Source organism: Typha latifolia, chromosome 1 (genome assembly GCF_019914945.1).
Source record: "Typha latifolia isolate L0001 chromosome 1, TyphaL0001v2, whole genome shotgun sequence".
Taxonomy (NCBI): domain Eukaryota; kingdom Viridiplantae; phylum Streptophyta; class Magnoliopsida; order Poales; family Typhaceae; genus Typha; species Typha latifolia.
Window position 1 is genome coordinate 17,653,422 of NC_133086.1, and position 12,323 is coordinate 17,665,744.

A 12,323-nucleotide genomic window follows, 5' to 3' on the forward strand; every position below is an offset into this window, starting at 1 on the left:
CAGAGAGACATGCCAATCCAATTATACCAACCAAATAAGTCATCAAATCAAGTTAGGGTAAGCCACAAGTAACCCTAAACTAGCACCAACTCGACAGCGACTGGCTAAAGCAGTAGATGATATTGCTTAACAATTAGACAGTCAACTATCCATGGCCATGGCAGGTCTGTCACCAAATAGCAGCCACAACACTGGAGACTTGGCAAGGGGGTGGGGCGGCTGGAGAAAGCAGTAGAGTAGCAGCAGAGCGAGGCGGTCTAAGTTGCTACCTAGAGCTCTGACCCACCAAAGGGACCAAAGGGACCAACGGTCGTCGCGGCATGGGAGATTAGATATAGCTATGGAGAGCGAGGTTGGAGAGAGTAGCAGTTGGAAAGATGGAACATGATAAAGCCCTGGTCGAAGATGTTGATTGGTGAGGTGGCCGTTGAGCTGGAGACTGCATCATTGAGCGAAAAGAGAGAGATCTTGGTTGAGGAGGAGGCAGGGTAGGGTCGAAGCAAGGATTTGACAAAGACGAAGACAAAGAATGGGTGAAGCGAGGTTCCAACACGGTTGGAGACAATAGGAGGGCAGAATTAGAGAGAAAGAAGGTGGCAGGGCTTGATCTAGGTGACTTAGCTCCACCACCCTCACAACTAGTAGCACTCATGGGTCGCAAGCACCAAGGGCGACGAGGAGATGGGAGGAGGGGAAGGTGGGAAAACTAGTGGGAAGAGAAAAAAAGTCTTAGAGGGAGAAAAGTCATCCTCCTCTAGCACCCGACTAGAGGAGGGGAGAAGAGGGAAGCCAGGGGGAAAACCCCTCTTGCGAGGGAAAGAAACGGCGACCAAACCCTAGCTGAGAGCTAGGGCCAACGCCACGAAAAGATGCATCAAGATCTTTTTTTGGAAGGAGCCTTAATTCATTAATAAAACTAGATCTTATATATGTTCATATTTTGAAGGTTTTTTCGAAAACATGAATGAGTTAGTAATGATATTCGATATTGTTATGATTGATTTTATTGGTTCTGAAACTATTTGAACTGAACAAGATGAGCTTTTATCTATGTTCACATTTTAAGGTTTTGTTACCCGACAAATAATGTAATATTAACCATTAATTTATCTGACATTTAATAATAATTTATAAAACAACCTAACTCTGTTGTGAGGTTAATTGAAGTCGTCATTCCTTCCACAAATCCAATTTAAAGTAATAAAAAAAATTCATTTAACACCTGCTATTTCATTTTGTCAGATTAGAATTTGTTTCAATATAATAAGAGATTGAATTTATGTTCACGTTTTAAGGTTTCGTAGTAGGTGTGGATTAGTTAACTGATTACCGTTATGAGTAATTTTATCAGTTTTAAAGAATTTGAGTGTCCGAATCAAATAAAATGAGATCTCATCTATATTCACGTTTTAAGATTTTTACGCTATAAAGTAAGGAAAGTTTTCATTTAAGGCACTGCTTTTTATTTTGTTGGATTAGAAATTGTTTGGATATAATAAAGTGAGATCTAATTTATATTACGTTTTAACATTTGGTTGGAATGTATGAATTAGTTAGTAATTATACTAGATACTAAATACTGTTCTGATCAATTTTATTGGTTTTAGATAATTTGAGTGTTTAAATCAAATAAAATGAGATCTCACCTATGTTTCACGTTTTAAGATTTTGTTGGAAAGTATGAATTAATTAATAATTATACTTAAGACGGTAATTACGACTTATTTTGTTGATTTTAGTAACCGAATAGACGTCCAAATCGAAAAAATGAGCTGATTCATGTGTGGCACATGCATGCAATTCATGCGGCAAAGGTTAGATCAACACTCTTATAACAATGAAGCGAGATCTTATAATATTTACTGTGATTAGTGTTAATCTTTTGATGCCTGGATGAAAAATATGGACAAGATTATAATTATAATGTATATAGTTATATTGGGGTATCAAATCCCTTTCCTTTTGACTCATCTACTTTAATGCACTTGTATGAGCTGAAGCACGAGTTCTTGGTCGTTGATACGACCTTTTATAATGTAAAAACAATAATGATGCATGTAGGGGAACAATCCCATGTTCTTTAAATACAAATCTTTTTGATCCAGAGGAAGATCTTTCTAACCTTTTCGTTCCATCTCTCATTGAATTAATCTTCGAACTCAGCTTATTTGAAGTCTCATAGCTTTCCATTTCTTAGATAAGACCAGAATTTGATTGTTGATGAGGACTTCTGAAACACCCAAACCTCCAAATACACGTGTAAATCGCGTGGATAAATCCCCCCACGCGGTACATCACATGACAAGGATTTCACAAGGCACACAATAGCACAATTTCACCATAATTAAACTCAACCATAAAAGTCCAGATACAAGTTCCACAGGCCACAACAAGCCTTTCAAATATACATCTAAAATACAATACTAAATTCAAAAATACATCATCAATCATAACGCGCTCGCAGGGGCTTAATACAACTAGAAGACATACGAAAAAAAAAAAAAGCTCCTCGCTACCCGCACCTGCGTCCCCTAGCTCTGAAATAATGCCACCAAGAGGTGGTGAGCTTACAGCCCAGCGAGTAGGATCAATACAATCTAAAATAATGACATCGCATGTGTATACGCATGGTATGCCTATATTTGCTAGCAGTAACAATATACTTGTTGGGATGACTTAACATGAGTTAATAAATCAATACAATCGATAAAGATTATGAGTCACTATCTTGGAACATACTAGTTCTTAACGTATCAAGATAAGTCCACATAGATATAAAGCTTGATGCAAACTCTTATTCGTACACATCTCAATCATAGTTTTTACATGTCATGTATAACAATAAAAAAACAGTTTAGTCATCTTATGCCTACTAAAGCATTAATTATACTTATCATCGCTCATCGAGCTATTCACCACACAAGGTAAATACTCTCAAGAAACAATCATCCATCACATAATCATCCATCATCTCATAGAGGGGGGGATATATACACATCTAGCGGTAATGCCACCTGCCTAGTCAGAATTCGACTACAATAATAGGTGAAAGTGGTGCAGTGTCTATGAGTATATAAAACATGTCATAGTCATCATGATCGTTACATTCTATATCCACAATAGATATATATGCAAAGGTATATCATACAGGATACATGCAGAGCATCATCACACTAATGTTTATGCTACATTAACAATCTCGTAATATCATGATGAGCAAATTATTAATAACTGCATATGTAAAGATCTACATGGTACACTAAATGCATGTAGTAATACTGACAATTCCTATAGTGTCATGACAGACATAATGATTGTAACTATATTATTCGAGATTGTATAACTCTACTCGCCTGGGGGGTCTCCAAAATCTCGTCAGCTAGCCGGCTCCTCCGAAAATCCCAAAATCCTCCTCACGCGGTGTCAATCGTATTAATTCACACAAGTAACGCCATACGATTAGCGAACTAATAGAATTAATTATCTTATTAGCGCATTTATGTTTAGTAAATACATGAGTCAAGGGTCTCTTAGGGCGAGTCTTATGTTATCCTAAAAATTCGCATGATACTAAATTGTCATTACGAGGGATCGGGCTAATCAAATCAGGTGAAAAAGATAAACAGGGTTATATGGTCCAAATGACCCCAAATAGGCTAGGCTAAAGGCAATGGGTAGGTTCAAACCCCACCCAAAAGCAAGAGGGCCTTGGTGAGCTGGGGGCCCAACCACAGCCCACCAAGATTGGATTAGTGGGCTGCAGACTGCAGCCCACCCAACATTGGGTTAGTGGGCTGCAGCCTGCAGCCCACCCGGGTCCAAGGCCAGGTAAACTGCGCCCTGCAGCCCACCCAAAACCATGTCCAGGTGGGTTGCGGCCTACAGCCCACCAACACCCATCTCCCACCCCCATCTCTTTCGAGGGAAGAAGACAGCAGGGAGAGTGGAAAGCCCGAGGGCTGCGACGCTGCCGACGGCACAGCACGGGGCTGGCGGCGCAACACGAGGTCGGCGGCGCAACACGAGGCCGGCGGGTAAGTGAAAGAGAAAAAAAAGGGAAAATGGGGAAGGGGAGGAGGTGGACTTGAACAGTGACAACCACGCCCACGGCCGGCGGCCATGGGGAGTCCACTCTCCCACCCTTCACCAAGGGCTCGAAGCCGTCCTAGGGAGGGGGGGTTTCTCTCCGCCCACCGGAGCCCTTGAACTGGCGGTCAGACGCGAGGCCGTCGGCCGCCGAGGTTGAGCACGAGAGGGAACTAACTACCGAATTCAACGGGGGTGAGGCTTACCACGATCCGCGCGCTCGGCTTCGTCGGTTTTGGAGCTCCGTTGGCTCCGGCACTTCGTCGGCTCCGGCGTCGGCAACCCGCGAGAGAGGGAGAGAGGTGAGGTGGAGGAGAAGATGAGAGGGGGTGGGATGGCTGCGGTGAGGGAAAGAAGGAGATAGAGAAGGTGGCGAAGGTGGCGTGCACGGTAAGGGAAAGGAAAGAAGAAGGAGAAGAGAGGACGCGGGTAGAGTGGCAAGGCTGTCGGCACGTGCGTCACTCAGAGGGATTTTTTTTTTTTTAATTTGGGGTGTTACAACTTCAGAGTTGACTTCTAACTTTAGTAGGCTTACATTATACCAACAAAAAGTACCGGAGAATCGCAAATAGATCTTTACATAAGAGAATTAAGTGGCATAAATAAAGTTCAAGAAGATGCTCTAAATTTGGCTAAGCCAAAGGGTAAATTGCATTTAAGATAGAAAGGAAGTAAAGACCTTGTCAATTGTCATAATTGGAATATACCAAACAAAATGATCTGCAGGGTCTGAACTACTATGTAACTTTAGTATCTTAGATGGTAGCTGTTGCCTTGAATGAACTTTGAGAAGCATGTTGAATGATTTTAGCTGCTGCAATCATTAGCACTCCCAGTATGTCATGCAACAGAAGTATAAAGCTCAATTTTCATTTAACTTCTCATGAATCCAACACCTTCGCCATTGCATCTACATAAGATCGCTTAAATGTAATAACAAGACTACAGATGTGCCACCCTAATCATGGACTATAATACCAAGAGAATACAAACTTCTCAAGCTTATTTAGGCACAGACTTATGTAGTCATAACTTTCAGCCCATGGTGTAAGATGGAGTAGGCAGGTTTATGACAGTGCTCTTGATCTTTGTCATCATGTTGATGCTGTTGGTAATCCCCTGAGACCCAATGCCACTGTCCTTAAGACCCTGCAATGCACAGAAGACACTACACTCAGCATTATATTCAATTAGAAACCAAAAATATTGGGTCTTCATGAGATTAATCTGCAATCAGGACAGGTACCTGGAAGGGGAAATGATCCGGTCCACGAGCTGGTGCTGAATTGATCTGCACTGTTCCAGTCTCCATTGCATCGCTGATCATAATTGCTTTGTTGATGTCTCTTGTGAAGACACATCCCTGTGAAGAGTTAAGAGGTTTAGTCCACCAACATATTAGAAGTCCTGTATGGAATGTTTAGGTGTTCACCTGTGTTGTGGAGGTGAATGGAAGGCTTTCAAGTGTAAAGCAATGACCAAGTACTTACATTATACCAACAATTTTCAGCTCTAATGGTACTAGTGGATCTGAGGACTTTCTTGCTATGGTTGCATCGAGATTATCCAGTACATGCTAAAGCCATTGCTTTGATATTTAAGTAGAAGGATATAAACTAAGCTCTACAAGATATACATTTAGCAGGAGATGAGAAGGATTTAAAGCCTCTGATATAGCAATTATTGGTCATACTCTTATATAAGTCTGCTGAACACACTTTTGCTGGTAAAGAGTTTTTCCAAAAATTATTGGTGGTCACACTTTATATCAAGTTCAGATTGACAGGTCAGTAAACTAAAGGTAGAAGATAACTAGCAATCTCCTCTATTTGTCATTCAAACCAAGTAAATAATCCTGGATGCCACTCAAAATCTCATCTGGAAAGTTAAAGAGGAAGAAAGGGAACCTATTATGTCGAGGAGTATGCAAAATATGATGATTCAGTTCAAGGTAATAGATGAAACAACATCAGAGAGAGAGAGAGAGAGAGAGAGAGAGAGAGAGAGCAGACCTGGAGGCCAAAATTGCTAGCATTGCAGTGGTGAATACCTTCCTCAACTGAGTTAATCCTAATAACTGGCAAAACTGGTCCAAATGGTTCCTCCCAAGCAATTCTCATATCAGGTCGCACATGGTCTAAGAGCAATGGCCAGATGAGATTCCCTTCCCTCCTATACTCTTGACAGAATGTGGCTCCTTTGGTCTTGGCATCCATAACCAATCCTTCAATGAAATTTGCTGAGGATTCTGATACAACTGGAGTGATGTCGCAGTCATCCTCAGGTGGACCAACCTTCAGTTTTGCCACCTTGGAATTCACCTTCTCTACCACTGCATCAGCTACTGATTCCATCACCAGGACAACCTTAACAGCAGTGCATCTCTGACCACTGCATCAGTCAAAAGTAGAGAACTTAGAGCTAGCTGAATTCAGTCTGCTAACCAAAACTTATAGCACGCCTAGTAGGTGAGCTCTTCAAAATTTCCAACACAAATTAACAGTAGTGTCAGATGCATCCTAATACTTCAAAGAAAATTATATGCTCTTCAGATATAATTGTAAAAGAATGAACACACCTGTAAGAAAAACCTCCTTTTACTATATTGGCGGCAACTAAATCAAGATCAGCGTCTTCTAACACAATGCATGCATCCTTTCCCCCCAGTTCCATCTGGAGTGGGATCATTCCAGCCTTCTTTGAAATGGCAACACCAGTATCACCACCAGTGAAACTAAGATAAAGAAGAACGAGTGAAAGGTTTGTACCAAGGAAAGAATTTGGGAACTTTAGAAGTCTAGAACAGCTAATGTTTGTTACCTTATGCAGTTGACTGCAGGATGCATTGTAAGAAAATCACCTATTTCAGAACCTTTGCCTGTGACACAACTAATCAAGCCTTTTGGGAAACCAGCAAGGTGAAAGCAGTGTATCATATGAAGAGCAGCCACAGCGCCCTGATAAAACAAAATTTTTGATGAAAATGTTGCTTCACAAAGAATTAGAGCTTATTGATTAAGGAGATTAATTACTAAATAGAATGTTATGAATGAACTTCATGAATCAATACCTGAGTTGGAGGCTTGAGCACAAGAGCATTGCCAGCAATCAATGCAGGGGCAATCTTAGAGACTGCCAAGTTCACTGGATAGTTAAATGGTGGAATTGCCAGAACGACTCCAAGAGGGACCTACAAGAATAAGAACTAATGCACTAAGAAAGAAAGTAATGGTGTATCTTTACTTTGCTCAAATACTAATGACAATGTCAGATAGCTCACATGGGAGAGTTTCAGACTAAAAATCAGAGATTATGTACGCACATGATTAATGTATATTCACTGCAATGTTGTTTTCCTCTTTCAATCTCCCTGCTTTCCTTTTTCAACACACGTTCAATTTTTCCTATCTTTCTTTTCTTTTAATAGTTCCCTTTTGTTAGCATATTATTTTTATGTTTTTTGTTCCAATGGATTTGTGGTTATCCTTTCTTCTTCAATTTATTTCTTTCTAGTTTTCTGGGTATTCATTTTTCCAAGTTACTAGTGCTTGCCTTTTCATTTCTTCCTTTCCCACATTCTTCTGCTCTTCCTTTCTCAAATTCATGTCTCTCTTTTATTCTTATTTTCTTTTAAAGATATTTACTTCTGCTCTTTGTATTTTCTTCACTTTTTTTTTTCGCCAATCCAATTGATCTCATGCTTATTTTTCATCTTTATTCCCCCAAACTATCTTTCCTATTTCACAGTGTTCTATGAGTGGCATAAAACAAGTGTGACACATCCACATATCCGATAGTAGGTACATGGGCTCACATCTGGGACTTCTTCAATAAGCTTAAACACCAAGGATCGCATCCAACAACATTGTTAAATTAAGAAATACCTTAACATGTACATCAATCTTTTTTTTTTCTGCCTGATTCTATGTAGTGTCTATTTAAAGACAAGCAAATAATTATGATCAGACAAGTGAATCATTTTTTACTGAGCCAAATATGTAGATCTTTTCTTCATTTAATTCCCTCAATTTATTGGATTTCATCTGCTGTATTATAAAGTAATAAAATCACTGAGATCAGTGGTCAAGACAGCCTTTACAAATGTTGCCAAAAGAACTGCAATCTTAACTAACTAGTTTTGTAACATAAATTGCAGAAACCATGAATTAATCATATCCCATACCCTACAGTCGATGCATTTTTTTTTTCTAGGAAAAAACCAACACCATAAGTCAGTACTTCAGAGGGCAGAGATGTAAATTTATTATAGGAAATGAGAAACTGCTGAATATCCCATAGTGGAACAAAATGTTATTGACGGGTTCTATTTAACAATTACTAGATTAATTATAGTAAAAAGAACATGATATTTGGTCAAGTATGTAAAAATTGTGCTCTGGTACATAAAAATGACATTAGTAACAACACAATAAAAAAATTACACTAATACAACTTTAAGTTGCTCCTAGTCCTGCAAGTGTCACTTAACAGACTTACCTACCCAACTGTCTTCAAATAGCCTTCAATGTTTCGACCGCAAAAGCTGCTGACTATTTCAACAACTATTTAAAATAAACTAACTCTCTGTTTCTACACTCAGTTATTTCCCCCCAACCAAAGACCACTTGAATTCAGGTCATGTGCATGAAAAATAAGTAGATACTAGATACCTTTTCATAGTTCACGGTCATTAAATTTGCCCAACTGCTGTCCACTAACGTCATTAATCTACCAACCAAACATTCACTCAAAATCTAACTCCAGTTGTTTGATTCTGCCATAAAATGTAGTTCGTCATGAGACTTCAGATCCGATATCGCCAGTCAATCCTTTAATCTAACAATCTCAGACTATTACTAACATCTGTGGCTGCATGTTCATGACGCAGCGAGGCTTACACTTCATGAAGCAACTGCTTTTTTCAATGCATAAAAACCCCTTTGAAACTAGCAATGATAAAGAAAACCTTTAAGAAAAAAAAAATACTACCTCAACTGTTTGCCTAAATTATGACTCATTAATGTATATCATGCAACCAGAAAGGAAAGAAATTACATTATCTAATTATTTTGCTTCCAAAAGAAAAATCAGTCAAGCAGAAAAGCACCATAGGTGCTAATTACTTATGCATAGCCAACATCCAAATCCAGTAAATGACATCAATTTCACTAGATGTCTCTACGATCCTTATTCATTCCAGAAGATCAGAATAACTAAAATGATCGTGTGCCAGGTCACAAGAGAAAAAGCTTCTGACTTCAAACTTGGATGTATGCTTTTATTATCATTTTGTCGTTTACTTCTTGCAATACAAAAGAAACATATAAAAGAACAAACAAAAAACCTAAACCAAATTGCAGATATACCTTAGAAGAAAGGCAATACTTGCTTCGCTCATTGCCGGGGAAACTATCAGATACAAGCAGCTTCCCCTCCCCGAGTATCCGAACACCCTCCTCCGCTGTGTAGGACACCAGATCCCCAGATCTAACAACCTATTGACCACAAAAGATGTAGAAATATTATCAACTTAAGAATAAAAATAATGACTGGGGAGAGAGGAGTATCCCAATTCTATGGATGGATAAATTAAGAAACAAAGAGGCTCAATATCTATCTCACCTCTGTGACAGCATCCTTGGCAGGCTTGGCGATCTCCTTGACGAGGCATTCAGCCATGGGTGCCTTGTGCTCCTTAAGGATCGCCGCAGCCTTATGGAGGAGCTCCGCTCGCTTCCACAGCGGCGTCCTTGCCCATGCTTTCTGTGCCACCTTTGCTGCCTCCATTACCTTGTTCACCTCCTCCTGTGTGCAGGCTAAACCAACAAAACAACGGTCAATTGTAAGCCAAATAATTTGGTAAACTGTCAAGACAAACCAACTATTTTCCCCTGAAAATTGTCACTGGAAGTCGATCAGACTCAACGAGAACCAGAAATTTGTGAAAGAGTGAAATCTGGGAGATTGCAATTTTGAAAGAAAATTATAGCGCTCGATGAAATTGGATCTCGATTATTAGAAAAATCAAAGGGCAAATATATTCCACAAAAAAAGAAAAAAAAAACTATCTTTACCGAGGAGAAAATATTTGAACACCAGAAAGTTTTTGAACAAGCTTACTACGCTAACCCTAGCCAAAAGATCAAAAAATTTACAGAAAAGGCTCTCAACTCAAAACATTCGGAATTAAAAGAGAATGGCCAGAGAAGTTCGTGAATCAGCTTAAACATGCTTACTTCTTTCTGAAAAACTCAAACATTTCAATAGAAATAATCAAAAGCACTCCATCTCCGCGAGAATTAAGAACAACCTAATTCGTATTAATCTCCAAAAATAACAAAAATAACAAGCCGATCTCGAAAAGCCACAATTTACAGAGAAGAAAAGAGAACCCAGAAACCCAAGTACCTTGGACTTTGTATTGTGTTTTCCTAGTAGTCGGATTAACGATCGCAACCGACTTCCCGGAAGCCGATTTCCTCCACTCCCCCTCCGCGTAGTATTTGTACACCTCCCCATCAATAATCTCCTCGAAAATCCCGGTTCCCGCCATGGCCACCAACACCGCCACTCCCCTTCTCCTTTCCTTCCTACTCGCGCGAAGCACCGGCGAAGAATTCGAACCAACCAAGATGGAGTACTATACTACAACAAAAGCGAAAGGCGGAAGGAGAAGAAGGGGAAGGGGAAGGGGAAGGCTTATATCAGTGCGACGTGAGCCACGCCTCTCCGATGGCAAGCTCCCATGGGCCCCACAGGACAGGAAAAATAAAGGAATAAATAATGTTTACCTTTATGTACTTTACACCAAAATAATTTTACCGATGAATTTATTTGATATATATATATGTGACTCCTTCCTTATGAATACAAATAAAAATTACAAAAGTAACGTAGTATTATTATAATTATTATTTTGGATCATTGAAGACCATACGACTAAATAGAGTTTTTAACCAAACTATTGCTATAGTAAAAAAAAAATTAACTAAGGTATGCCGCTGCTTAAATTATTTTTTAAACTAGTATAATAGTGAATTAGGCTAAATTAGTGTAACAATAAGATTACTGTCTTATACAATAATTTTTAGTGAATTAATTAATTTTTAATATATTAAAAAATTATTATCTTAGACAATACAAAATTTTACGGTTGTTTCTACATAAATTATTTTGAGAATAAGTGATTTATAAATTATTATATAATAAATTTTAAATTAAAATTTAGAGGAGTTATGGTATTTATTTTAAGATTCTGAGCACAGTTAGTTAAGAAAAATTACAATATCATTCTATTTTATAGATCTTTTCCGATGTAAAGTTACTGTAATCTAATTCCTTTTATATTTTAACCTATTGAAAAATTAATTAAATTTATTAAGAATTGCTGAGACAAGCGATTTATGGAATTTGAAAATTAGTATTAATTGTTTTCTATTTTGGTAAAATAAATTACTGTATCAGCTATTTGGTCAAAAACTCCGACTAAATATAAATATCAAGCTCTAAGCCACGTGCGGAAGTAAACCTTAACAACAGAGCCAAGTCATCTGCAAAATAATTTTAATTTTTTCCCCTCCGTACTATTTCCTACATTGTTGAGATTCGAACCTACGACTGTGGTATAGACAAGTTTAGTCATGGCTAGTCAGTAATTAAGTTTTTATTTTGATTAATATATATATATAGAAAGAGATAGAGAGAGAGAGAGTCAAGAGTGATTTAGTCAAATAAATAAAAAATTTATTTTTTTTGTATGAAAGAAAAATGACGAAGTGGGAAGTGAATGGAATACCGAAACTGCCATCCTTTTTATTGCGCCAATTACGGAAGCGCCACTGCTCAGGTGGAGCCACGTGCAGTACAGTTGGATTGCTGCGTGTTGTAGTCGGTTGGGATGCTCGTGTCGGCGTTTCGGTAGAAGCGTTTCGTGTCGGGTTCCGACCTTTTCAATGTAACAGGGGTACTCGGCAGCCCTGCTATTGGCTGCAAAAGTTATCATTAAAAATAATAGGTTAACTAGCATGGTGATGGACGTTTGCTACCCCCATCAAAGTTGCCATCTTTCGAACAATCTTGGTAGATGAATGATAGCATCACATGAAGTTGAGTCATGAATGCCGCATGCCAATGTTTTAATCCTTGGATTAGAGGTAACGGTGATGTTTGGTCACTAATGAGCACGTTTTAACTTTTAACAGGAGAGTTAATGTAAGCAGGCAAGCAGCCATTAGATT

At 38.7% G+C, this 12,323-nt stretch overlaps 1 protein-coding gene across 1 annotated transcript; it reads right to left on the reverse strand.

Annotated features, from left to right (window-relative positions):
• Positions 1 to 4,936: 4,936 nt before the first annotated feature.
• On the reverse strand, positions 4,937 to 10,841 carry LOC140790288 (NADP-dependent glyceraldehyde-3-phosphate dehydrogenase). Its single transcript, XM_073140301.1, has 9 exons — positions 10,495 to 10,841; positions 9,709 to 9,902; positions 9,453 to 9,581; positions 7,157 to 7,276; positions 6,907 to 7,043; positions 6,665 to 6,820; positions 6,099 to 6,477; positions 5,333 to 5,449; positions 4,937 to 5,235 (listed from the first exon to the last, which is right to left on the reverse strand). Exons 1-9 carry the CDS (start codon positions 10,637 to 10,639, stop codon positions 5,122 to 5,124), a joined length of 1,491 nt encoding a protein of 496 aa, XP_072996402.1. The 5' UTR covers positions 10,640 to 10,841; the 3' UTR covers positions 4,937 to 5,121.
• Between the last annotated feature and the right edge of the window lie 1,482 nt (positions 10,842 to 12,323).

Bases quoted from the DNA above. Each gene is read 5' to 3' on its own strand.
- LOC140790288 (XM_073140301.1), bottom strand. From the start codon at position 10,639: ATGGCGGGAACCGGGATTTTCGAGGAGATTATTGATGGGGAGGTGTAC. The intron at 7,277-9,452 runs GTATATCTGCAA...TTATTCTTGTAG, and splicing joins AGTATTGCCTTTCTTCTAAG to GTCCCTCTTGGAGTCGTTCT. The intron at 6,478-6,664 runs GTGTGTTCATTC...TGACTGATGCAG, and splicing joins AAAGGAGGTTTTTCTTACAG to TGGTCAGAGATGCACTGCTG.